Consider the following 26,871-nt stretch of genomic DNA (forward strand, 5'->3'; position numbering starts at 1 on the left):
TTATGATTTCCATTCTTTTGCACTTGCTGAGGAGTGTTTTAACTTCCAATTGTGTGGGCAATTTTAGAATAAGTGCGATGTGGTGCTGAGAAGAATGTATATTCTGTTGATTTGGGGTGGAGAGTTCTGTAGATGTCTATTAAGTCTGCTTGGTCCAGAGCTGAGTTCAAGTCCTGAATATCCTTGTTAATTTTCTGTCTTGTTGATCTGTCTAATATTGGCAGTGGGGTGTTAAAGTCTCCTATTAATTGGGTGGGAGTCTAAGTCTCTTTGTAGGTCTCTAAGAACTTGCTTATGAATTGGGTGCTTCTGTATTAGGTGCATGTATATTTAGGGTAGTTAGCTCTTCTTGTTGCATTGATCCTTTTACCATTATGTAATGCCTTTCTTTGTCTTTTTTGATCTTGGTTGGTTTAAAGTCTGTTTTATCAGAGACTAGTATTGCAACCCCTGCTTGCTTTTTTTTTTTTTTTTTTTTTTTTTTTTTTTGCTTGGTAAATATGCCTCCATTTCTTTATTTTGAGCCTATGTGTGTCTTTGCATGTGAGATGGGTCCTCTGAATACAGCACACCAATGGGTCTTGAATCCTTATTCAGTTTGCCAAATTTGCCAGTCTGTGTCTTTTAATTGGGGCATTTAGCCCATTTACATTTAAGGTTATTATTGTTATGTATGAATTTGATGCTGTCATTATGATGCTAGCTGGTTATTTTGCCCATTAGTTGATGCAGTTTCTTCATAGTGTCAATGGTCTTTATAATTTGGTATGTTTTTGCAGTGGCTGGTACTGCTTTTTCCTTTTTATATTTAGTGCTTCCTTCAGGAGCTCTTGTAAGGCAGGACTGGTGGTGACAAAATCTTTTAGCATTTGCTTGTCTGTAAAGGATTTTATTTCTCCACTTATGAAGCTTAGTTTGGCTGGCAGTGAAATTCTGGGTTGAAAATTCTTTTCTTTAAGAATGTTGTGCTGGGCACTGTGGCTCATGCCTGTAATCCCAGCACTTTGGGAGGCCAAGGCTGGCGGATCACCTGAGGTCGAGAGTTTGAGACCAGCCTGACCAACATGGGGAAACCCCATCTCTACTAAAAATACAAAATTAGCCGGCCGTGGTGGCACATGCCTATAATCCCAGCTACTTGGGAGGCTGAGGCAGGAGAATCGCTTGAACCCAGGAGGTGGAGGTTGCGGTGAGCCGAGATCTTGCCGTCATACTCCAGCCTGGGCAACAAGAGTGAAACTCCATCTCACACACACACAAAAAAGAATGTTGAATATTGGCCTGCACTCTCCTCTGGCTTATAGGGTTTCTGCAGGGAAATCCTGTAGGTTTTCTGCAGGGAAATCCACTGTTAGTCTAATGGGCTTCCCTTTGTGGGTAACCCAACCTTTCTTTCTGGCTGCCCTTAACATTTTTTTCATTCATTTCAACCTTGGTGAATCTGATGATTATATGTTTTGGGGTTGCTCTTCTAGAAGAGTATCTTTGTGGTGTTCTCTGTCTTTCCTGAACTTGAATGTTGGTCTGTCTTGCTAGGTTGGGGAAGTTCTCCTGGATGATATCCTGAAGAGTGTTTTCCAACTTGGTTCCATTCTCCCCGTCATTTTCAGTTACACCAATCAAACGTAGGTTTGGTCTTCTCACATAGTCCCATATTTCTTGGAGGCTTTGTTCATTCCTTTTCATTCTTTTTTCTCTAATCTTGTCTTCAGGCTTTATTTCATTAAGTTGATCTTCAATCTCTGATATCCTTTCTTCCACTTGATCAATTTGGCTATTGATACTTGTGTATGCTTCACAAAGTTCTCGTGCTGTGTTTTTCAGCTCCATCAGGTAATTTATGATCTTCTCTAAATTGGTTCTTCTAATTAGCAATTCCTCTGACCTTTTTTTCAAGGTTCTTAGCTTCCTTGCAATGGGTTAGAACATACTCCTTTAGCTCGGAGGAGTTACCCAGCTTCTGAAGCCTATTTCTGTCAATTCATCAAACTCATTTTCCATCCAGTTTTGTTTCCTTGCTGGTGAGGAGTTGTGATCCTTTGAAGGAGAAGAGGCATTCTGGTTTTTGGAATTTTCATCCTTTTTGTGCTGGTTTTTCCTCATCTTTGTGGATTTACCTACCTTTGGTCTTTGATGTTGGTGACCTTCGGATGGGGTCTTTATGTGGACGTCCTTTTTGTTGATGTTGATGCTATTCCTTTCTGTTTTTTAGTTTTTCTTCTAACAGGCAGGCTTCTCTGCTGCAGGCCTGCTGGAGTTTGCTGGAGTTCCACTCCAGACCCTGTTTGCCTGGGTATCACGAGCAGACACTGCAGAACAGCAAAGATTGCTGCCTTCTCCTTCCTCTGGAAGTTTTGTCCCAGAGGGGCACCCGCCAGATCCCAGTGGAGCTCTCCTGTATGAGGTGTCTGTTGACCCCTGCTGGGAGGCGTCTCTCAGTCAGGAGGCACGGGGGTCAGGGACCCACTTGAGGAGGCAGTCTGTCCCTTAGCAGAGCTCAAGCGCCATGCTGGGAGATTTGCTGCTCTCTTCAGAGCTGGCAGGCAGGAACGTTTATGTCTGCTGAAGCTGCACCCACAGCCGCCCCTTCCACCAGGTCCTCTGTCCCAGAGAGATGGGAGTTTTATCTGTAAGCCCCTGACTAGGGCTGCTGCCTTTCTTTCAGAGATGCCCTGCCCAGAGAGGAGGAATCTAGAGAGGCAGTCTGGCTATGGTGGTTTTGCAGAGCTGCAGTGGGCTCTGCCCAAATTGAACTTCCCGGGAGCTTTGTTTATACTGTGAGGGGAAAATCCCCTACTCAAGCCTCAGTAATGGCGGACGCTTCTCCCCACACCAAGCTGGAGAGGCCCAGGTCAACTTCAGACTGCTGTGCTGGCAGCCAGAATTTCAAGCCAGTGGATCTTAGCTTGCTGGGCTCTGTGGGAGTGGGATCTGCTGAACCACTTGGTTCCCTGGCTTCAGTCCCCTTTCCAGGGAAATGAACAGTCCTTCCAGGCATCACTGGGGTATGGAAAAAAAAAAAACTCCTACAGCTAGCTTGTTGTCTGCCCAAACTGCTGCCCTGTTTTGTGCTTGAAACCCAGGGCCCTGGTAGTGTCAGCACTCGAGGGAATCTCCTGGTCTGCGGGTTGTGAAGACCGTGGGAAAAGCATAGTATCTGGGTTGGAATGCACCATTCCTCGTGGCACAGTCCCTCATGGCTTCCTTTGGGTGGGGGAGGTTGTTTTCTCACCCCTTGAGCTTCCTGTGTGAAGTGATGCACCCCCACTTCAGCTTATACTCTGTGGGCTGCACCCACTGTCCAACCTGTACCGAAGAGATGAGCTGGGCACCGTAGTTGGAAATGCAGAAATCACCCACTTTCTGTGTTGATCTCGCTGGAGCTGCAGACCTGAGCTATTCCTGTTAGGCCATCTTTCCAGCCACTCATATTTTACTTTTAAGTGATTAGGTTGATTGGGAGAAATGGTGATTTAATGCAGAACTTATCCATTGTTACGTATTTTTAAATTAGATTTACAAATGAGGATTTTCAAATTTGTACAAAAGTAGAGAAAATAGTGTAATACACCATAATTCAGTGTTGATTATTTTCCTTATTTATTGATCTTGTTGCTTCCATCTTCTCACTTTTTTGGGAGGAGGGAATAGGCTAGAACATTTTAGAGCATATCTTAAATGGCATATGATTTCTTGTGTATATGCATCTTTTACATATAAAGGCTGTTTTAAAAAAGAGTCACTCTTTTATAGTTTCTTTTTTTAGAAACAGATAAGATTAAAGATTAAAAAAAATAGCCTAGCTATAGCCTATTATATAGGCTAGCTATAGAGATAGCCTAGCTATAGAAACAGCATTTTTAAATTTCATATGTACAGTGATTTATTATTTGCAAATCATCTAATTTTTTAAAGTATGATACTTTATTATTTGCAGATTATTTAATTTTTAAAAGTGATTTCTGTGGGAGGTCAGAATTGGATGGAGAAGGGCCGTTTTTATTTTTGAATCGTGGATACCTGTAATGACCTGATGAAAACTGCTCTGAGGGCATCTTCAGCTGGAAAGTATGTATTACTACTTTCTGTAATTAGTGTCAGCCACCAGTGTCTCCCAGCAGCACAGCAAGTAGTATTTCCCAGCTCTATTATAAATCACTCAGTAATCATGCTGCAGTGTCTTAAACCCATAGAGTTGACAGATATGCCCTGGTATTACCCTTATATGCTATGACCATTCAAACTAGAGTGTCAACTTGGACTCAAAGTAAGCTGACTGAAAAATGGGCAGGATGCGATTACCAGAAAATGAAATTGAAGTCACACTCATTAAATAGTCTAGATAAAATTTACCATACAAAGTGTTCACTGTGGATCTGGACATGTAAATATAAATGGAAAAGTAGAGAAAGGATTCAGGGATGCTTGAACTGTTTCTAACATGGCATATATAAATTGCCACGCCCACTGTCTTCTGCCCACTGGTCACAGATCGTTTGTGTTCTCATCGGTCAAAAGAAGACTCAGGAAATGGAAGTAATTATTTTTCCTGTGAACAAAGAAGAGTTGATTTCATTATATTACTTATTGGAACTTGTCTGTTATTCTCATATTTATGTGGCAAAGAAGATATCTTCTAAGACATGCACGTTATCAGAAGTTGAGGTTGTTTTTTTGTTTGCCTGTTCGCTTTTTTTTTTTTTGCGACAGACTCTTGTTATGTTGCCTAGGGGTTTCAAACTCCTGGTCCCAAGCAGCTTTCCCTCTTCAGCCTCCCGAGTAGCTGGGATTACAGGCGTGTGCCACCACACTTACCCAGCGGAGTTGGGGTTGTTAAGCTACTTTTGAGAATAGTTGTATTCTACAGTGAATAAAGCTGGGTTTGCCCAAAAGAAATTTTTTTTCCTCATTGGCACTAAAAGGCTCCTCTTGACAATCTGTTTATAGCTATTCTCACAATTAAGTGTGGAGAATTAGATTAATTCCATTGAAATCATAAATGCACTGCAATCTGTAGATTATCAGTTAGTTTAGATAAACACCGCTGATTACTGTTGAATTATGCATATAAATATTTATAGCATCCTGTATAATGTACTTGTAAAAATAAATAATGATTATAATAATGAAGATTTAGATCTGGATGTGGAGGCTCATGCCTGTAATCCCAGCACTTTGGGAGGCCAAGGTGGGAGGATCGCTTGAGGCCGGAGTTCAAGACCAGCGTGAGCAACATAGTGATTGGTATTAGGTCTTCTTCACATGTTTGGTAAAAACTCAGCAGTGAAACCAGTAAGCCTCTGGCTGTTCTTCTCAATATCTACAAACAAAACAAAACAAAACACAAAAAAGTTAGCCAGGGGTGTGGTGTGTGCCTGTAGTCCTAGCTACTTGGGAGACTAAGGTGGGGGGATTGCTTAAGCCCTGGAGGTTGAGGCTGCAGTGAGTTGTGATTGCTCCACTACACTCCAGCCTGGGTGATGGAGCCAAGACCTTGTCTCAAAAAAAAAAAAAAAAAAAAGAGTACTTAAATTGCTATGTATTTCTCCACCTTGAAAGGAGTATTTTCCAACTGGTTTAATACTGTTGTTTAATAAGAATAAGGTATATCCTTAAATTAAACAACAGTATTAACCAGATTTTGAGATGCAATGTTAGCCACATTTATTTTCCTTTAGGCTTGAGGAAAATACAAGTTTAGATACCAATTCTTTGTTTCCTAGATAAATTTCTATATATTTTTTGTATATTTCTGCTCAAAGCTCATACCATCAGGCTAGTATCCCATGGTATTATTCCAACTATAAGATGCATGAATATATTCATAAGTTTTTAGCTTTAAGTGTAGTATGACATATTTTACAAAAGTTTTTAAGTTCAGAAATAGTTTCTATTTATGATTGAAATATTTAAAATGTACAATTTTTCTCTTGAGAAAAGACTATATTTTGTTAACTTTTTCAGATTATACAAGTATTTGACTCAGATCTGTCTCCGAAAATAGTCTCACATATTATCTTGTGAAAACATACATTGAATTGTGCTTTTAATTGTTTATTGTTTTAATCTTTTGTCTAATACAGTGATACAGTTTTCTCTTCATAGTTAGACTCAAATAAGAAACTCTTGAGAGTGTAGTTATGTGTGGTTCATCCCTAAAATATGAAACTATTTTAGAAGTAAAATGTGATGTTTATGGTGGACAAGACTTGCTGACTAATGGTTCTTGGAAACTTTCCGTTTGTCAGATTGTTATGTAGATGATCATATATTAAATCCAGCGAAGAGGAGAGCGAAAGCCCAAGGAATCTAAAGAACTTTTTTTTTGGGCTAATAGTGTGTTTTTAGGAGTAAGAGCTGCTGTAAAGAATGCAGAAGCCTCATGTCATTAGCTGCATGTCCATCTCCTAGCAGATGAGTTGGGTGTAGCACTATATATGTGTGTGTGTATATAGACACATACACATACACACACACATATATAATATATATAGTAATATATATTATTATTTTACATATTATATATCTTCTTGGGGAAATAGGGTCTTACTGCTTCAGCTGAAGTCTGCATGCTTTTTGTTCCCTATCTTCTGCTAGTTTCTCTTCATTTCCTCACTTCCTCTTTTCCCTTTAGTTCCCTTTTCCCTTTGCTTCCCCTAGACTTAAAATGTTATATGAAGTTGAGTTTGTGGTTAGTGATTTACATGGAAACTTCTTGTTGTTTTAAAACAAAGCCCCACAACTGTGGCAGTGAGGATAATATAGTAAAAACAGTGAGGCTATTCCAAGTAGTTGAAAGAGTTTCATTGTGGGTGAGAAGCCGTTAATGATGGTTGTGGTTGTTCCTTTTTTCAAAGGTGTTCTCATTTTTTATTAGATCATATTTTACTACATTTAATAGAATTATGCTTAGATAAGATGCTTTTTTCATTGAATTGGCCTGGCCCCTGTTTTTATGTGGGCCTTTGAATCTGGGTTGATTTGAAACTACCTACTGCTGTCCTTTATACTGTCTGCAGAGACCTGAACCTGTAGATAGTAAAGAAGTCGTGTAGTAGCTAGGACCCATCAGGTGGTTATAGAACTGAAATTAAATTCAAGCCCCGACACCTCCATTCACCAGCAAAGACCGTTGGTAAATTAACCTGTTCATTTATAGTGTATCATCTCTTATTTGGGGACAATAAAAGGTCTATTGAATAGAATTCTAGGGTCTCATGTATGTGAAGCTCTGAGAACAGGGTATAGTACACATTATATAGCAAGAAATGTTAGTTGTCATATGTTCAAAGACAAATTGTTGATGGAATTGAAATCTATATTGGGACACATTAATATATTTGGAGGTGGCATTCATGTTTCAGAATCTTTGGTATTGTTTAAAATTATTTAACATTGAATACATTAACTAACTTCTACAGTGACCTAAATTTCATCTATGATCAGATCTATCATGTTAATCTATTGTTTCATAATAGGTTGAGCTATCAAATGATGAGCACAAGGACAAGGTGTAGTAAATCTTCACTTACTGTCTTCCAAAGGTTCTGGGAAACTATGACTTAACATGAAATGTGGTATAACAAAACCAATTGTTTTTCTCATCAGTGTTATAACTAAATGACCTTGAAGGAAAGAAACAATATATATTATTTGAGGACTTGCTGTATACTGTTTTACGTAAAGTAACAGTTTCTAAGAACCTATTGGTGATGTTAAGTGAGGACTAACTGTATTAAGAATGTTTCAGGCTGTGAGGGGTGGCTCATCCCTGTAATCCCAGTGCTTTGGGAGGCCAAGGCAGGAAGATTGCTTGAGGCCAGGAGATTGAGACCAGCCTGGGCAACATAGCAAGAACTCCTCTCTACAAAAACAAAACAAAACAAAAAATAATTAGCTAGGTGTGTTTCTAGTTACTTGAGAGGCTGAGGTGGGAGGATCACTTGAGCCTAGGAATTGGAGGCTGAAATGAGGCATAATGGCACCACTGCACTCCAGCCTGAGTGATAAAGCAAGACCCTATTTTTTAAAAATTAATGTATGTTCTAGCTACTCAAGAGAGATATAGTAATGTACTTTTTAAAATATTTCTGTTTTGCATGATAGCTCCTACCAAGAAACAGTTACAATATAATACAACAACGTGTTTTTAATGCTACCTCTCTATATTTATTTAGGTAGGTAATAATATATTTCTACCTGATACTTATGTAATAGCTAGACAGCTTTTTGCAAAAATATTTTTCAATATGTTTATATCATTACTTTTTCCTTTGAGAGATTTTCCCTTTGAAATCTTCCAAGGCTTTTTATAATTCCAATAATATCAAGAAATCATACCCAAGATACTATGTTGCATCATTATTGAAACAGGAGTTTTAATTTTTATTCTTATTTTATTTATATATTTTATTTTTAGAGACAAGGTCTTGCCCTGCTGCCCAGGGTGGGATACAATGGTGCAGTCGGCTCACTGCAGCCTCAACCCATCAGGCTTAAGCAAACCTCCTATCTCAGGCTCTCAAAGTAGCTGCGACTACAGGCACACACACCACCATGCCTGACTGATTATTGAATTTTTTTAGAGATCAGGCCTCACTGTGTTGCCCAAGCTGATCTCAAACTCCTAGGCTTAAGTGATTCCCCCTCTTTGACCTCCCAAGTGGTGAGATTACAGGTATGAGCCACCATGCCTGGCCTGAAGTTTACAATGTACGTTTGTAGTAGACTGAATGCTCTTATCAACTATATTTTGATTTGTAAAAGGGTCATCCTGCATGTTTAACGTTACCAAATAATCTCAAAGTAGATTAGAAGCAATGGAAATTAAATTAAAAATTTGTCATATAAAGTCACCACTGACATTTTTGATAATTAACCTTGGGTTTCTCTTGGCAAATTGATAGACTTTACACTGAAGCAGAAACTCCTATATATTTAGCTCTCTGCTTTTAATGTGGTTATTTCTGAAAAACATTATCAGAGTTTTCTGTCAACCAGTGATCATTAATATTGGATAATTACAGTGTTTTCCCTTGTAATAGAAACCACCTATGGAGGGGTAGCAGCTTTTCTTGAAGGTTTAAATATTAAAACTATTTTAGCCTTTCTTTGAAACTATTTTGACTATGAGTTACATTTTTGGCAAGATGTATTTTCCTTTCCTGGGGACCTTTCCAAATTGTTCAGAATTGTCTTCATTAAATTAAAGCACTTCTATTTATGCATTTCAAATGTGTGTGCATGCCGCTACACATTGTTCTAAGTACTGACGTAATACTTTCTCCTTCTGGATATTGATATGTTTTTGTTTGGCATTACAAAGGCAGACTCTGAAAAATTTTCTAAATGACATCTACACTTAATAATTGCTGCAGATATTGTTGAAGAACCATGAGGTTGCAGTAGGGTTTTGTTTTTGAGAAGTTTTAAAATTTGTCTTATTTTGGATGTTTTCCCCCCTTAGTTAAAGATTCAGATGAAGACTGAGTCAGAAGATAGGTTAAGCTTTCCTGCCTCTGCTCCATTGGAATAGGACAGACTAATTTCCTTGGGATAGACGGAGGCTACTTACATAGGATGTTTATACTATAAGGCAATTAAATACCTTCTAAAAAGATGTAATTTCTAAAAGTAAAACAGAACCTGGAACCACAAGACTGCTATTCCTAGCCCAGATAAATTAATATTAATTCTAAACCACAAAGATCTTCATAAAGATTGCTAAATATGAAGATTTTTATACCATTGCTCAGTAGTACATATCAGGTTGTATAACCTTGTGATGAAGAAATTTTCCTTCTGTATTCGTCACTTACTGTTACGTTCTCTATATTTGGAAAGTCTCCTTTTGTTACAGACTTGAAGTTTAAAGATGCATCATAAAGTCTAAAAGTAGGAAATGCCCACAAAATTTAACATTAACAGTTGTAGAACATATTGAATGCCTAAAATACAGTGTCTGAAGAAAGTGGAATATTTTGAGAATTTGACGTGCTCTTTATCTTCCAAATTGCTTAAATCTGACTATTTCCTTGTATCTAAACTCAAAGTTTATGGTAAGGTCTAAACGGGCATTGAGCCCAATAGAATGGAGAGATTGAGAAGAAAAGGGGAATCAACAGGGAAATAGCATGAATGGAAAAACTTTACAATTGTTAATTGATTACTAGATGTAAGCCTCTAAAGAGGTATTGAAAGAGGTTTTACAGCTTTGGCTTCATTATCCTTACCTTCAAAACCTTGTGTAAATGTGTCAAGAGTATTTTGAGCTCAGAGTATGAGCTGAAAAGAGTAATATTTCAGATACCTTAATACATTATATTTAGCCCTTCATGTGGGAGTTACTGCATTTTCATGTTATGTACTTTGTACAACTTTAAACATTTCCTATATTGAGTTTTTTTTAAAGGCACTTCTGTTTATGTATTTCAAATGTGTGTGGATGCCACTACACATTTTTCTAAGCAATGAGTTAATATTTTTCTTTCTGAATATTCACATGTTTTTGTGGCACTACACACACAGACTCTTTGAATAATCAAACTATTCACAAGCCAATTCTAAGTGAGAATATCTTTGTATTTTTGTTATGTTTTGTTTTTATTAATAGCAAGTTCTTATACCTTAGTATTTGAGAAACACACAGTTAATAAAACAGAAGGAGGGGCAGCAATAAGATAAACTGGCTTTGCTTCATAAAATTATCTTGTTTTTAGACAAATCCAAATGGTAACAATCATGCATCTTTTCTCAAACTAAGATTTTATAATAGATGTTTTCATGATAACAAGTTGTATATCTACATTTCATTTATATAAAAGGCAGCTCTAAACTCTGACCACATTCAAAGTTACTTGTAACAAAGGCTGGATTGTAATATGAACACATCTGGATTTGTGTACAAATATGGTTGTATGTAAAGGTAGCAACAGTTTCTAGCTTTCCTTACTAGAATTGTGTCTATATACTTCAGGCAGGAGTAGAAAAAGTCCACAGCATATTGAGCTACTATGTGTCCTTACTTGCTAAAAACAAAAAAAGTAAAAATAAACTCTGCCCATAAGTGCACACTATTCTGTAAAGAAAAATTCCTATTTACAGTTAAAATATTTTAAATTTTAAAACAGCATAAAAATATGAGTACATTTTGGTTACTTTTTGGAATATTAAAGCAGAATAGATAAGTGTGTCTGTGTTGTTTCCTGGACAGTCACTTGTTAGAAAACTCATTTGGGTAATTATATAGTAATTCCATAGTTAGCAGAATTTTATTTTATATTTCAATATTCATATTTCTATGAAAATAGTTCATAATTTAACATGCAAATAATTCTTTTCATTCACATGTTAATTTCCACAGCCTATTTCTGTGAAATGTTTGTTTTTAATTTTTCTGATTAAAAAATGTTATCTAGTTTAGCTTTGTAACTTAGAGTGAGAAAAGGCTATGGTTTGTTCTCTGAAATGCTTAACTTACTTTCAAACTGATTAAATCAGCCAAAGAATTTGAAGGGTTTAGCTATTAGATGTCAAATAATTGCTTGATTAACTTATACTTCAGTTTTTCAACTGTTCTTTTGACATATTAACCTACTTCAATGCAGGGAACAAATTTTTGAGGCTGGGGACGTAGTAGGTGCTTCGCGTATTTGTCAATTGATTTAGAAACAAACATAGTGTAACTAAGTAGGCATAACATACTCTTTAGTTACCCCAAGAAAGGTATATTTAGACTTGTTTAGTAAGCAGAGGTGGTAATATTCAACCAAGTAAGCAAATATAAGTATGAAATAGTTTGCCTTTAAACCCACTTGGCAGTGGAAAGAGCCAAATGGAAAACTAGCTGACCACTCTGATCCTGTTTGTCTTACACAGTAGTTAAGCCAAATGCCACTCAGACAATGATTTATTTATTAAGGCAAAGAAAATATTTTTCTTTCCTAAAATCGTAATGTAAAATAATAAATATAAGAGGACATTTTGAATCTGTGATAGAATCCTTGTTCCTTGCCGTAACATGTTAGGTTGCATAACATTTTTCTTAAAGGGACAAAAGCTGGGGAATTCGTATGTTGTTTTAGCAAGAAAAAATAGATAATGGAAGTAGGACTTTCCTGCCCCTTCCCTAAAGCTTCAAGGAATTTGAAGCTTGAAAAAGAAAATGAAACTTAAAAAATCCCGAATCATTGAGAACAATGTGCTTCCCTAGAGGCTCTTTTCATTATAATAGCACTTATTTCCAAGAATGCTTCTGAATATGTATCCCAGACAATTAATGCAACATATATTTGTCTTTAATACTTTTCCAGTTTGAAGATACTTGTCCTCAGTGACAGAATATAAATAGGAGTTGAATAGGTTTCTTTCTGTTGCATTATCTTTTCTTTTTACACTGGTTGCCCTAGCAGGGGCTATCTTTTCCTTGTTTTTTCCTCACCTTTTAAATCTGGTTTTTGTTATCTTTAGCATTTTATTCAACTTCATTTTATATTTTGCTTTAGCATTCTGGTTCTATAATGCTACTTTATCTTGTATATCACTCCGTACTTATTAGGGTTTTTCCATGTCTCCCAGTCACATCTCTTGAGGAATGATTCTCACTTGAGAGGTAGTGAGATTTTTCTTCTAGCTCATAACCAGGAGAAAGGAAGACCTGCCTGATTCCATCTTTGGACTCAAGGAGCCCATGAGATACTCTCTTGTAAGGTAGCATCAGGCTTTTGTTTTGACACAAGTTTACCATGTGTTTTCTATAATCTCCTTTTATTACCTACTAAAACTTATCTGAATGCTTACAGAGAATGGTTTTTTGCAAACTGCCTTGCTCTTGACTGCTTAGACAAACCTTATTTCTTGTCGTCTGTAACAGCTACTGCAATGGGCAGAACTTAGAATTTCACCTTACAATTGGGATTCTTACAAGGTCCACCAAACCCATGAGGAGTCCATATTTGAGTTTTGAGGATATTCAAAAGCCCTGAAATGTTATGTAATTCCACATGTAATTTTCTGGAGAGTGAGTCTGTAACATACAGAGGTGTTGTGTCATGCCTCACCACAGTTTAAGAGCTGTTTATATGCATTGTACAGAGCCCAAGGGTATTCTGGAAGCAGCAAAGATCTGAAAACCTTGGTTATAGAGAATTAGAGAATTACTGTTCCATGAGTGTGGAATACATTATATTAGACTAGATGAGCTGGTGTAAAGGAGTCATTGTAACAAAATCAACAAACGTTTCTTATGCCTGTGGAGTAGCTGCCATGGAGCTAATTCCCAAGTGATCCCTCCTGAGTTGTTTTTGTAGAATCATCTGGGCCGCTCTGCATTGTATTCATGCTGAGGTGATAGATGAATGCTTTTCAGAATGTGGACATGTCATGATACATTTCAGGATCCTTTTACCTTGAAAACGATGTTGCTGCCATGTTGGAAAGGTAACACCTAGCAAAAATGATTAATGTGGAAGGGTGCATCTTTAATCTGTGATGAAGAGAAATTGATTTCATCTTCACTCACTTCAAATCCCTGTTCTATGTAATGGACATTAGCAGATCTATATTGTACTCATGGCACCTAAATAAATTCATGCCATTAAAGGGAGTTTTAGATTTATTACCTATTAGATGTATTATTTATTCAGATTAAATGAGAATTTGGCTTTGCAGTGTGTGTTAGTTATTTGGGTAATGAAGTAACAAACATTTTAATGTTACTTTTCAAAATGTAAACTTCAATTGTTTATATTTGAATTATTACAGACTCCATATGCTTAGTGTACAACAGAAGTTTATAATGTTTTATTTTTAATAAAAGTTACACTTTGGGAAGGGTGGTCCATGGAGGTAGAATGTACCAAACTGCCTACAGGAAATGTTTTTCTTTTTCCTAAATGAAAAGCATAACGATTGGAGTACCCTCCAATAGTCAGGCTTTTTATCTGTGTATCAGGGCATTAAATTTTTTGGCATATAAAATAACCCTTTATCCTCAGAAGTTGTTGCTCCTGGGTTTTGCCTGACTAGAGAGTTACAGAAAGATAATTGAAAATAAAATGTATGCAGTTTGAAAAATATCCACACTAAATTCAAATTGGTTTTTAGAGTTACATTTGTGAAAAATCATTCTTGATTGTCTGTTTAAAAACCATCAAACTTCAGGTGTGGGTTTAATGACAATACTATAAAGCAGCATATCTTAGAAAAAGAAACTACATGACAAATAAATTGCGGTGAGCATGTTTAACATCCTTTTAGGCAGCCTGTCACAGTGCTGGTTAGTGACCAAGTCAGGCACTTAAGCAGGTCATTTCCAACATTCACTGGCAGGTGCAGGTTTTATATGATGTTTGTTTTCCAACCTTTGATTTTAAAACTTTGAAATCTTAATTTGCAGAAAACATTCTTGCCTGATAAAACAGACATTATTTTGTGTTGCTTTGAAATGTTCACTTTTATAAACCTATGCTGTCTGGAGTGTGTATTTCCAAACTTTGTACCATTAGATAGGCTGTGGTCCTGAGTGGGCCAGTTGTTTGAGTATTGCCTGCAGATTTGATTCCTCAGTGGAAATATTCCCATAATGCTTATTCAGATAATTATTATTTATTCTTTAAGCATGAAAAGACGGTCAAATAACTATGGTGTAGTTTTCAGAATTATTTACACTTTTTGTGTAACACAAGAGAAATTATACATCCCTAGTAAAAATCTCAGGAAAAGAACCTGTGTTGGGTAACTCTGTCCTCAACTGATAAAGGAATAAATAATTTTACATTTCATAAGTCATATGATCTTTTCATTTTATGCATAATAAATCAAGACACATGCTAATAGATTGATACTTTCAAAAATCAGATTTTAAATGTGTCACTTGCCTTTTCGAGTGACATCGAAGTGGTGCAATCTGGAAAATGCATGATAGAATTTCTACCAAACATTAATATTTATCTTCTGGGTCACCACCTGAAGACTAATAGCACTATGTCTAGAATTCTTGTCATGGGCTGTGTTAGTAAAACAGTAATAAAAGTGATAGAGTAGTTCACTATTTTATGTCCTGTGGCTGGTTATGGTCATCTGGCTGAAGTCTATCCCATATAAATCCCTTGTGTCAACAGTCGGGAACATTCAATGATGTACTTGAAATATTTTTAACATGTGGTATTTAGAATGTTTAGAATGTCAAAGGATCCTTTGTAATGATCTTTCCCTTGGGTAGTTCAAAAGATATTTTTAAAGTTATTTTTCAAAGAGCACAGTGTTTGAAGATTTTAATAATATATAAATCTAGAGTACTTTGGGGGGAAAAAAAAGCTCAATTCTAGAAAAAGAAAAATCATCCCATACAGTGAAGTGATATATTAGTCAAATAATCTATGAAAAATTCAAGAAAATAGAGCATGTGTTCATTTTTTGTTGAAAAAAGGAACTTTTTTTGTGAACAAGAGAATGCATTTGATGCTCCCTTGGGAAACTGTTACACTCTTCTCTAATTGTGTTTTTCACATTTTATGTTCAAGTGTAGATGCCTGAAGAGAGAGCATAACCTGTTCATATTTTTCATAGAACATATTAAAGGCTGTTTCTATGGCAACAACTTTTAATTGGCAAATCTCATTCTGTCAGCACTCGCAAGTGGATTTTTCTTGGGTACATTGAATTGTTAGAAATGCTTCACAAAGTAAAAGTTAGATTTGGCATTGCTCTTTGGCATGAAAGATGTTCATGGTCAAGGATTTATTTTGTTAAATAATTTACAGTATGTGTAGTAAGTTGCTATACAGATGATACATCTATCTCAGCATCTTGTTGGTGTGTCAAGATACCTGCCGAGAATTGATACACGTAGGGCTTGCAAACTGAAAATAGCAACTTGGGTTATTTCACACAAGTAAAGTAGGTAAGTGCCTTACTTGGCAGAAAAAAAAAAGTTTGAAAAAAAACTAAAGTCCTTTTAGGCAACATTTTAGACTTTTTAAAAGCAGCATATTTATAGTTTTTATTTCCTTATGGCCCTGACTTTAATAGTATAGATTGATTTGTTAGAAACATAGTTTGGAGCTTTCTTTCTCATGAATTTTATTTCTTGAATCAATGTGGTGCAGAATGTTGAAGCAGGTATTTGGTAAGTTGAATCTGGCTACTGCAGTGTTATAAAAATAGATTAAGTAAACAGACACAGCAGGCCAATGCAGCTTGAATTTTGAACCCTTCTGAGACCCAGTATAGCTTTAATAGTCTTTAGTTCTAAGAAGGAAAAACTATGAATCCCTCAGGTGATTTTAATATTATATAATGAAGGAAGATCTATCATACAGCCAAGAATCAGGTGTTGTATCTTTTGTAATTGTTTCAGAGTGCTTTATCTGAAAGCTTCAATTTTTAAGCTATTCCAGTCTGCTGTGTATTTTTTTTTTTTTTTTTTTTGGTCTTTGCTATTTTTATATCACTGCGGTAGCATAACCCTGCACCAAGTATAAGACGGTATTGCAGTTCATGTTGAATGTAAAACTGTTATTAAATGAAAGCTAATAAAGCAAATTCTTGGAAAGAAGGAAATTGCATTCAAGACTTAATATATTAAAATCAAATTTGTCTTCTAAAAATTAAAATATGAAAGGACTAAATGAAACTGTATATTTCCCCCTCTTCAAAAGTCATGAGTTCATGTAGTCAAGGACCAAAATCTGATTAGTCACTCATTTTAATTATTTTTCACTGTTGCAGATATTCTGTAAAAGTCTTCCTTTCTCCCATCTATCATCTTTGTCTCTTAAAACTGTCCTTACTGTGTTTTTGGATTTTTGTCCTTTTCATCAGAAGTCACAGAAAGCTCTTATGGCTGAATAGTTCAACTTTATCTAGGTAAAGTGCCCTTGTATCTTTCTAATCCATATGTTTCCTGAGCAGTTATGACTCTTGTAATTTTATAATTATATTTAAAAGAAATTGTGTGTATATATATTTATAAATATAAGTATGTGTACACACATATGCATATATGCTCTGTGGGCATATTTGTATGAATTTATTTCTGGTAGTCTAAGAAAAGGATGAGATGGTATTATTAATAACTTAGTTGGGCCGGGCGCGGTGGCTCAAGCTTGTAATCCCAGCACTTTGGGAGGCCGAGACGGGCGGATCACTAGGTCAGGAGATCGAGACCATCCTGGCGAACACGGTGAAACACCGTCTCTACTAAAAAATACAAAAAACTAGCCGGGCGAGGCGGCGGGCACCTGTAGTCCCAGCTACTCGGGAGGCTGAGGCAGGAGAATGGCGTAAACCCGGGGGGCGGAGCTTGCAGTGAGCTGAGATCCGGCCACTGCACTCCAGCCTGGGCAACAGACCGAGACTCCGTCTCAAAAAAAAAAAAAAAAAAAAACTTAGTTGAAGAATGTTAAGCCAGTTTGCCAAGGCTTTTCCATAAATTAGTGAGAAAGGTAAAAGTAAAAATAAAGATTAGATGGCCTACAGCTCCCTGTAAAATAATCCATTCTCAGAACCACAGGCCTTGTGAGTTGTTTTATGGGCCAACAGGATTTCACTAGACCCTTGACATTCTTGTTTAGATTTCTGGTTTTTAGTACTCAGGAACTATCCCAAAAATTCATTACATGTAATCGATTGGTTTTGGTCCTTGGGAGGAAATTTACATCAGGTGCTCTGAGTTGGCTTGAGGACTCAGCTGGAGAAGGCATTTAGTTGGCCACCCTCTTCAAGATATCTTTGTTGACTGTTCACATAAGCCATAACTATGGTGAAGAGGATGGAGTATTTGTCCATTTGGGAATTTACAAAGGTCCATGGAGCACATAACATTAAATTATCAGGCTCTTTTCATACCAGTGCTTTACAAACAGGACTTGAGAAATGAGAATAGTATAATGAATGTCAGTAGTTACAGGTTTTAGCTTTTCAGCTTTTATTAACCCTACCAGTCCCAGTCCTATAGTTGAGTGAAACAATATATGTCTGTCTTCTCTTTGCTCTCAATTTCTATGCCAAGTGCAGTTCCCTTGATTGTGAGTGCTTCAGACTCCCAGCTCTTACATTTACCCACCCAGGTCCAATCTAAAATTTCTAACTTTGAGGAGGTATGACTAGGTACTCTATGGGAAAAGGGTAGGATAGAAAGGGACATAGAATTCCTGGGAAATGATCACCGATTCTGGTTCAGAGGCCTAGCAGTTGAAAGCTAGAGCTGGAAATCTGGAAGCATTATTAATGGTATTCAGTAGGTATCTGGCAGCATATCTGGTAGCCTGCATGTGCATTATTTACACAGGTATTCAGGTAGATGAAGTGACTAAATGAAGAAGTATCTTTATCACATACAGTGAATCATGTTCTAACATAAGGGCAAAGAAGGAAGGTGAAGTGGTGGAGGAATAGTTTCTGAGTTACTGGAAAATGTGAATGTAGACATTATTAATAAAGATTAATAATAAACCTTTTTTGATTTAGAGCCTAATTCACATTCTTTTAAACAGTGTCCAAGTTGACACGAAATATTTCATAGATTTGAATGGGGATCAATCTCTGTACCTACCCTTTTATAGAGGCATGGATCTCTTTTTTTTTTTTTCTTGAGATGGAGTTGCACTCTTGTTGCCCAGGCTGGAGTACAATGGCGTGATCTCGGCTCACCACAACCTCCGCCTCCCAGGTTCGATTGATTCTCCTGCCTCAGCCTGCAGAGTAGCTAGGACTACAGGCATGCACCACCACATCTGGCTAATTTTTGTGTATTTAGTAGAGGTGGGGTTTCTCCATGTTAGTCAGGCTGGTCTCGAACTCCTGACCTCAGGTGATCCACCCACCTCGGCCTCCCAAAGTGCTGGGAGTAGCACAGGTATGAGCCACAGCACCTGGCCCCGCATCTCTTAATGATTGGGATATGTTCTGAGAAATGCATTGTTAGGTGATTTTGTCATTACGTAAACATCATAGAGTATACTTGCATACACCTAGATGGTGTGGCCTCCTACATACCCAGGCTATATGGTTATAGCCTATTGCTTCTAGGCTACAAACCTGTACTGCATGTAACCGTACTAAATACCAAGGGCAATTGTATCTCAGTGGTATTTATATATCTAGACATAGAAAAGGCACACTAAACAGATGGTATGAAAGATTAAAAATTTTTACACCCATGTAGTATACTTACGATGATTGGAACTTGCAGGACTGGAGGTTGTTCTGGATGAGTGAGTGAGTAGTGACTGAATGTGAAAGCCTCAGAGATTACTATACATGACTGTAGACTTGACAAACACTGTACACTTAGGCTGCACTAAATGTATATTTTTTTTTCTTCAGCAAGTTAACCTTCATGTAATTGTTTATTGATTTATTTATTCATTTGTTGAGATGGAGTCTCGCTCTGTTGCCCAGGCTGGAGTGCAATGGCAAGATCTCAGCTCACTGTAATGTCTGCCTCCCAGGTTCAAGAGATTCTCCTGTCTTAGCCTCCCAAGTAGCTGGGACTACAGGCCACCACGCCTGGCTAAGTTTTGCATTTTTAGTAGAGACAGTGTTTCACCATATTGGCCAGGCTGGTCTCGAACTCCTGACCTTGTGATCCGCCCGCTTCGGCCTTCCAAAGAACTTTCTTAAATTTATAACTTTAAAAAAAAAGAAGTATTGACTCTTTTGTAATAACACTTAGCTTAAAATGCAAGCAGATTGCACAGCTGTACAAAAACTTTTTATATCTTTAAGGCTTTTCTCTATTTTTTTTTTTTTTTTTGTAAACCTTTAAAAACTAAGACACAAACATATATGTTATCTTAGGCTTACACAGGGTCAGGGCCATTCATATCAATGTCTTCACTCCACATCTTGTTCCACTAGAAGGTCTTCAAGAATGGTAACATGCATGGAGCTGTCATCTTCTATGATAACATGCATGGAGCTGTCATCTTCTATGATAACAATGCCTTCTTCTGGAATACCTCCTGACAGGCCTGCTGGAGGCTGTTTTACGGTTAACTTTTTTTTAATAATTAGAGTAAGCTAACAATAAGTAGTATAGTAAATACATAAACCAGTAGCACAGTCATTTATTATCACGTTTTGTACTGCACATAATTGTATTATACTTTTATATGACTGGCGGTGCAGATTTGTTTACATCAGCATCACCACAAACACATGAGTAATATATTGTGCTGTAGTGTCACTCAGTGATTAAGAATTTTCAGCTCCATTATAATCTTAAAGAACCACTGTGAAATATGCAGTCTATCATTGACTGAACTGTCATTACATGGTGCATAGCTGTATTTGTATGGATATTGATCTGTGTCTCTCTGCATGTGTGCGCGTGCGTGCGCGCGCACACATACACACTGATATAAGTGGGTTGTAGTCCTCTGGTGACTTAGGCCAAGATAGTGTTTGAAAATGAAATGCTATACCTTCTTTATTGTAATAGCAAATCAAAGCTAAGTAGCAGTAAAACTGTTACTGGACTGGGATACTTGATGCAGGGAGAGGGTCACAGGGCACAGGCAAGAATTCCTTTGCCCTAAAGACTGCAGAGTAGCAGAGCAGAAGCAGCACTTTTTGGAAAGACACAGCTTAACCAGAACAATGCATAAAAGCCTTTGAAGTGTACTGATGTGAGAGTGAGACTAGAAAACTTTCATTTAACAAATCTAGATAAACTTATAATAAGAACAACAGCTAAACTCTGCCTGTGTTCTCTAGGTGCTAGGTATTGACTTTACACAAATCACCATTTAAATCCTCTTATATAACCTTATCAGGGAGATAGTATAGTTATCCCCATTTTATTGATGAGGAAACAGAGGTTTAGAGGATTAAGTGCTATGTACAAGGCCACAGGGCTGGCAAATGGCAAAAACTGGGATTTGAACCTGAATACATCTTTCTGCTTTTTGAGTTCCTACTCTTAAGCACTCTCTCCTTTTTCAGTTTTAAAAGAATGTTGCCGCGTAATGTTACACATTAAGTTGCCCTTTCTTAAATAAATTAAAACCTTACCTAAAATGAATAATGATTCTAAGTTTGAACCATGAACTCTTCATAGCAAGGACAGATGTTATGTAACTGCTTAAACTTCTGTTCACAGATTTTTGACACTACCATTCAAATTTATGACCTTTTTACATTTTCGTTTTTTCTTCCAGCTTCTCATACCTATAAACTTTCCTCCTTTTGACCTTGTTATTTGCATTTGAAAACTTGGTCCATAAAGCTTTCCTGAAAATCACATGGGAAGCAGTATTTCATACAGCTCCAGAAAACTTTTGGGAGGAAGACTGACAGTGTTGGGGGCCTAATTCTGCATGCTTCCTTATTCTCTGCATTTAGCTCCTGCCTGACATGTGCAGCATATTGCTAAACACATGCCAGACATTACTGTAGTGATATTTTCTATAGAAAACACCTTGGTATAATTCAAGATGAAAAATAGAGTATATATGAGAGGTGAAAAGGCAAATTTGATGATTAAAGTGCTGACATCCCAGTTGGAAGCACTGAGAAGTACATTCAATTGCCTCTGGCTTGCTGAATCTGTTTGTCTATCCCGTACCCACCCCCATCTCACAGGGCTAACAGGGAAGCACATTTTGAAAATTCTGATGAATGCATTCCAATTCTATTTTGGTGGGAAAGGCTGAGTTTGCAGGGAATTGGTAGTAAGGTATTGGCACTTCCTTTGTTTCTATAATATCAATAAATTGCAAACTGTCATTTCTTTTACTGAACATGGGTTTCAAATACAGAGCTCCTGATTAAGTCCTGTCATTTTGTGCAAAAATAAAAAATATGCTTACATTATAGAGAAGCAGTTGAAATTTATAAATAGTAAGTAGTGGCATAAAGACTTCTTTTCTCTTTACATAGTGCAACATGAACAGAAATCTCAGCAAGAAGTACTTGAAGATGGGTCTTATTATTTTTTTAAATAAAATCCCCTGCTTAGGTAACATTAGACATATGTTAATACATATTTCACTTATTTCTATGTAATACTTTTATTATCAATTTCAGAGCTCATTTCTGAGACAAAATTCAGAAGTAAAATTGATATTAAAACCGTTGGAGCGGTGTTAATGGAAGACAGAATTCAACAAGTTGAGCCTTTTGTACATATTTACATTTCATGTGCTTTTTAAAAACTCAAAAAATGAATGGAATGCTTTTGAAAATCAGCATACTTACCCTACTTCTGCCTCTTTGAATAAACTACTATCCCAGAATTTCTACTTTTTAAAAGCAGCAACAAGAAGTAAAACAAAACATTCAAAGCCTTAGTGTTGAGATTTTGAATACTATATGTCCGTTTTAACATTTATTCTTAACCCTGTCTATTTTTGTCCTCCTTGGCAAAATTATGTAATAGCCTTAACTGCGTGAGCCATAATCTCCAGATGGGTAAGATATACACAAAGAAAGACGATATATTACAAAAGCACTTTTCAGAATATTCCATGTTCTGACAATACAAACACGTACTTCTGAAAGGTAGCTACTCCCACTTTTTTGCAGTAATGTCAGGGAAACTTTAAATGAGATGTAAAAATATTCCTGAGAAGTATTCTGAGTGAAAATCCCAAAGGCCTTTTTTTGTTGTTTTTAACAGGAAAGCATGCTTGTACAGATGACTTGTTGAATTTTCTAGTTTTTAAAATGGTGTACAATTTGTTGCCTTGGATCCTAAGTTTCTAGAGTGCTGCTATCTTATTGCTTCAAGGTACCTCCTAAAAGGAGCCCAGAATCTCTTGCCAAGATATCTCCCATAGGAAAGTACCAGAACTCCTTTACATAAACATCTCTGTCGTCTCACCCAACCCTCCCTGGCCTGTCTCCTTGACTTCTGTCATTCCTCCCTGAAATCCCTTTTCCATGCATACCTGTTTTCTAGATAGTCCTGAACTGCTGGAAAATAGACACTGTATTCCCAGTAGACTGGGAGTAGAAGGAGCCTGTGGTCATTGAATGGCTTTTAAATCTGGAATGTAGGTTAGAATTAGCTTGCAGCTACAATCTATCTTAGAGAATTTCTTGATATCCAAGACTAATCCCAGGTATCAGATAACTTTTAATGGGCATGATAATTTTAGGCCTTTTACTTTCTGAGAATTGAATATACCCAAGAATAGCAGCAAAGAACTAAAAGTCTCCGGAACCATACTGCAACACTGGGTGAGAAAGCCGTTGACTTACCTTCGTAAGGAAATGAATGGTAGGGTGAAATATGATTCAGGTCTGAGAGAATATCGTTTGACTATTAGCATCCCAGCTTTATTTGTACCTCTTCTTGAGAGTGTTTCTCCTGAAGTTACCTTCCATTGATGTCTTCTATAACTAGCTTTCTTTACCAATTGGAATTGCATTTTGTATTTCTTTTTCTATCCTGCATTATCCAGCATAATGATAGGCAAGTAGATACCTAATATATATTTATTAATGGATAAATGTAAATAGAGTATGAACAACATGTGGATATATGTTCCCCTTTCCTATGTGTGAGCTATAGTTGGCACAGTGAATTTTAGTATTATGTAGTTTACTAGTTCTTTGTAGAAATTGTTTTCTCAAAGGTAATTTCTTTATCACTTTTAGTAGGAGATATGAAATTATTTTAAATAATTTTTTTCTGTGAACTATACTGGAAAAATAGTGTCTAATTTATTAAGCTGTTCCAGCAGTTATTGAGAGTAACCAATTTAGTTATAAATCTATTTTTATCACTGACATTCAGTTCATCCTACATGGTTTTCTAAAACGAACCTACCATTTTAAAAACCAAGATTGTTGGATAGATTTTCTTCACAATTTCATCCAAAGTGAGAATCACTGAGACAGCAGTAATATTTTGAGGGCAAAACCAAATTTTTCCAAAGAGTAACAGATAACATTGTTTATAATTTGCAAAATAGTCATAGTCAATTAGTGTGAAATACATATTTTAACTAAATGTGTACTGTGATGAAAGCTATAAGAAGTCTGTCTGACTATATTTATATACAGTGAGAAGAGTCTTCCACAGACTGTTTGCTTAATTGCTGCATTTTTAAACACCACTAGCTATTTGAATTTCAGTTTGACACTGTTTTAGTTCTGAATATAGCCTGCCAAATCTGTTTATATGGTACATACGCATCATGCAGATGTCTCCGACACCTTAATTGTTCTGTGACCTTGTACAAATTATTTAATTTCACAGGATGTCTGAATCCTTGTCAGCAAAGTGGGGAGTAACAGTACTGGTGCTATAGAATCCTTGACACAATTATGTGAGATTTAGTCTCTCCTTTATTCAGCGCTCTGTGGCACACTCTAAGCTAGGTGAAACAGAGCCCCTGCCCGCACGGACCGTATTCCCTAGTGCAGGAATTAGTCGATAAATAAACACATAAATAAGCAACATGATTACAGGCATCACAATTACTATACAGAAAATAAACAGGCACAAGTGTCAGATGAATCCTGACTCTGGGGGACCTTTAGATGGGTATTATGTCCACTACTCTTTTGGAAGAGCATAAACAATAAATGGTAATTTTCTCCCTTCATCATCCATAGTTAATTTCTTTCCCCCGCAAGAGGGAGCCTCGCTCTATCGCCAGGGCGGAGTACAGTGGAGCGATGTCGGCTCACTGCAATCTCCATCTCCCAGGTTCAAGTGATTCCCCTGCCTCAGCCTCCCGAGTAGCTGGGACCATAAACATGCACTACCACGCCAGGCTAATTTTTGTTTGTATTTTAGTAGAGACGGGTTTTACCATGTTGGCTGGGATGGTCTTGATCCCCTGACCTCGTGATCCACCCGCCTTGGCCTCCTAAAGTGCTGGCATTACAGGCGTGAGCCACCACACCCAGCCTTCAGCTTTTATTTAATTATTATATTCACAGTGTATAAAACAAAAATATGGATAAGTAGTTTTTATCCTGTGAGAAATATTTTTCAAGTTTAAGATTTCATAGCAGATATGTTATTGCTTCAAGGTTAATGGAGTGACTAGTACATTTTCATTATTTTGTAGCATAAATTATTTTAAACTTTTGTTCAGATGCAGGCCAACTGTTACGCTGTTTATCAAATGATAGTCCTAATTAATGTTTGTCTGTTTTTTCTTCTCAACCATTTTGGTGCTGTATTTCCCAGAAGACATTTGTGTGCCAGCTTACCTTGCTATCCTACTTGAACAATTTAGGCAGCTGTTTTGTCTTGGATTGTTAGGTCCTGTATAACCAGACAATCAGTCATTACTCTTGAATTCTTTTAATGAGTGCAGGCTTTCTGTATCCTTAGGTCATCTTCACTAAGGAGTATCTTCCTAAAATCCAAGTAGGCCTCCACAAGAGCATTTGATGGATGGATTATCTTTGCTTATGTTGTAGAGTTCTTAACCTGGCATTGACGTTACTTTCGCTTAACTCTTGCGTTAACTCTTAACCTCCCCTGAACAAAGCCTTTACCCCAACCAGATTGCTTTAGCTACTGTCTGTTGCCTAGCTGGAATGTTCCCACCTGTGTAGTTGTAGTTACTGCCATTTTACCTATCAGGCCCTCGTGGCTTTTTTAATTCCTGCGAAGTCAGCTGTGTTACAGAGCAGGGTTCCCCAACCCTGGGCCGCACAGCAGTAGGTGAGTGGCAGTGAGTGGATGAAGCCTCATCTCTATTTACAGCTGTTCCCCATTGCTGGCATTACCACCTGAGTTCTGCCTCCTATTATATCAGTGACGGCGGCGTTGGATTCTCACAGGAGCGTGAACCCTATTGTGAAGTGTGCATGCGAGGGATATAGGTTGGAGATGCTTTATGAGAATCTGATGCCTGATGATCAGTCACTGTCTTCTGTCACCCCCAGATAGGACCATCTAGTTGCAGGAAAACAAGCTCAGGGCTCCCACTGATTCTACTCTATGGTGAGTGTTATAATTATTTTGTTGTATATTACAATGTAATAATAGTAGAAATAAAGTACGTAATAAATGTAATGCACGTGAATCATCCCAAAACCATTCCCCACTCCACCACCACCAGTCCAGGGAAGAACTGTCTTCCATGAGGCTGATCCCTGGTGCCAAAAAGGTTGGGGACCACTGTTATAGAAGACATAATCCTCAGACTCGATATCAGACCTGATTGGCTACTGTGTGATCTTAGGCAAGTCATTTAGCCTCTCTGAGCTTTAATTCCCTCGTTGGCGTAATGTAGTTAGTACACTTAACTCATATCATCATTTCAGGTTAATTGAATATGCTTTTGAAAGCGCTCCACTCCTAGTTTGTCATTCCTCTGCGTTTTTTTCCACCCTGGTTTCACAGCACACTTCATATTAACAGTCATCTATTTTCTGTAATATATCCTGTATTAAGCTTTATTGCTGCCCTACCTTGACCCTATTCTACCTTTTCTTCTGTTTTTTGTCTGTCTTTGTTTTGTTTTTTGGTAGATTGTCAGGTAACAGGGAGAGATAAATTAAGATTCTCAAAAAAGTTTGGGATTACCTGTTTATTGTAATGAACCATCTTTTCAATTGCTTGAATAGTATTTAGGATAAATGAAGTACAAGAAATGGTCTGTATGAATTAACAATTTCTTTTCCATGATGAACCCATGGAAATATATTAAAGAAAAACTCACGGAGGTATAGCATGTTCCTAAGTGTAACATTGGGAGAACAACAAAAGGAAAAAATGACAGAAATATACTGATGGGAAGTGGGAAGTAGTAAGCTGGCAGGAGAATACAAAGAGAAAATATAGTAATTCTGTGCTGTTGGCACATGTAATAGGATGTGATGTACTACTAATATGTATTGTCTAATCTGAAAGTTTCTCCAGCTTAAAAAAATCTTGGAGATAAGAACATTGGCATT

General features: G+C 37.0%; 1 protein-coding gene across 21 annotated transcripts in view; it reads left to right on the forward strand.

Annotated features, from left to right (window-relative positions):
• LOC105499024 (muscleblind like splicing regulator 1) overlaps positions 1–26,871 on the forward strand; it is a 219,842-nt gene that overhangs the window by 128,303 nt on the left and 64,668 nt on the right. The window contains exon 1 of one of the 21 annotated variants that reach the window (XM_011771419.3): positions 17,375–25,915. The exons of the other annotated variants lie outside the window; for them this stretch is intronic. Coding sequence (XP_011769721.1) covers positions 25,913–25,915 — 3 coding nt within the window. The 5' untranslated portion in view covers positions 17,375–25,912. Of the gene's footprint in view, positions 1–17,374; positions 25,916–26,871 lie in introns of those variants that run through there. 21 annotated transcript variants of the gene reach the window in all.

Source organism: Macaca nemestrina, chromosome 2 (genome assembly GCF_043159975.1).
Source record: "Macaca nemestrina isolate mMacNem1 chromosome 2, mMacNem.hap1, whole genome shotgun sequence".
Taxonomy (NCBI): domain Eukaryota; kingdom Metazoa; phylum Chordata; class Mammalia; order Primates; family Cercopithecidae; genus Macaca; species Macaca nemestrina.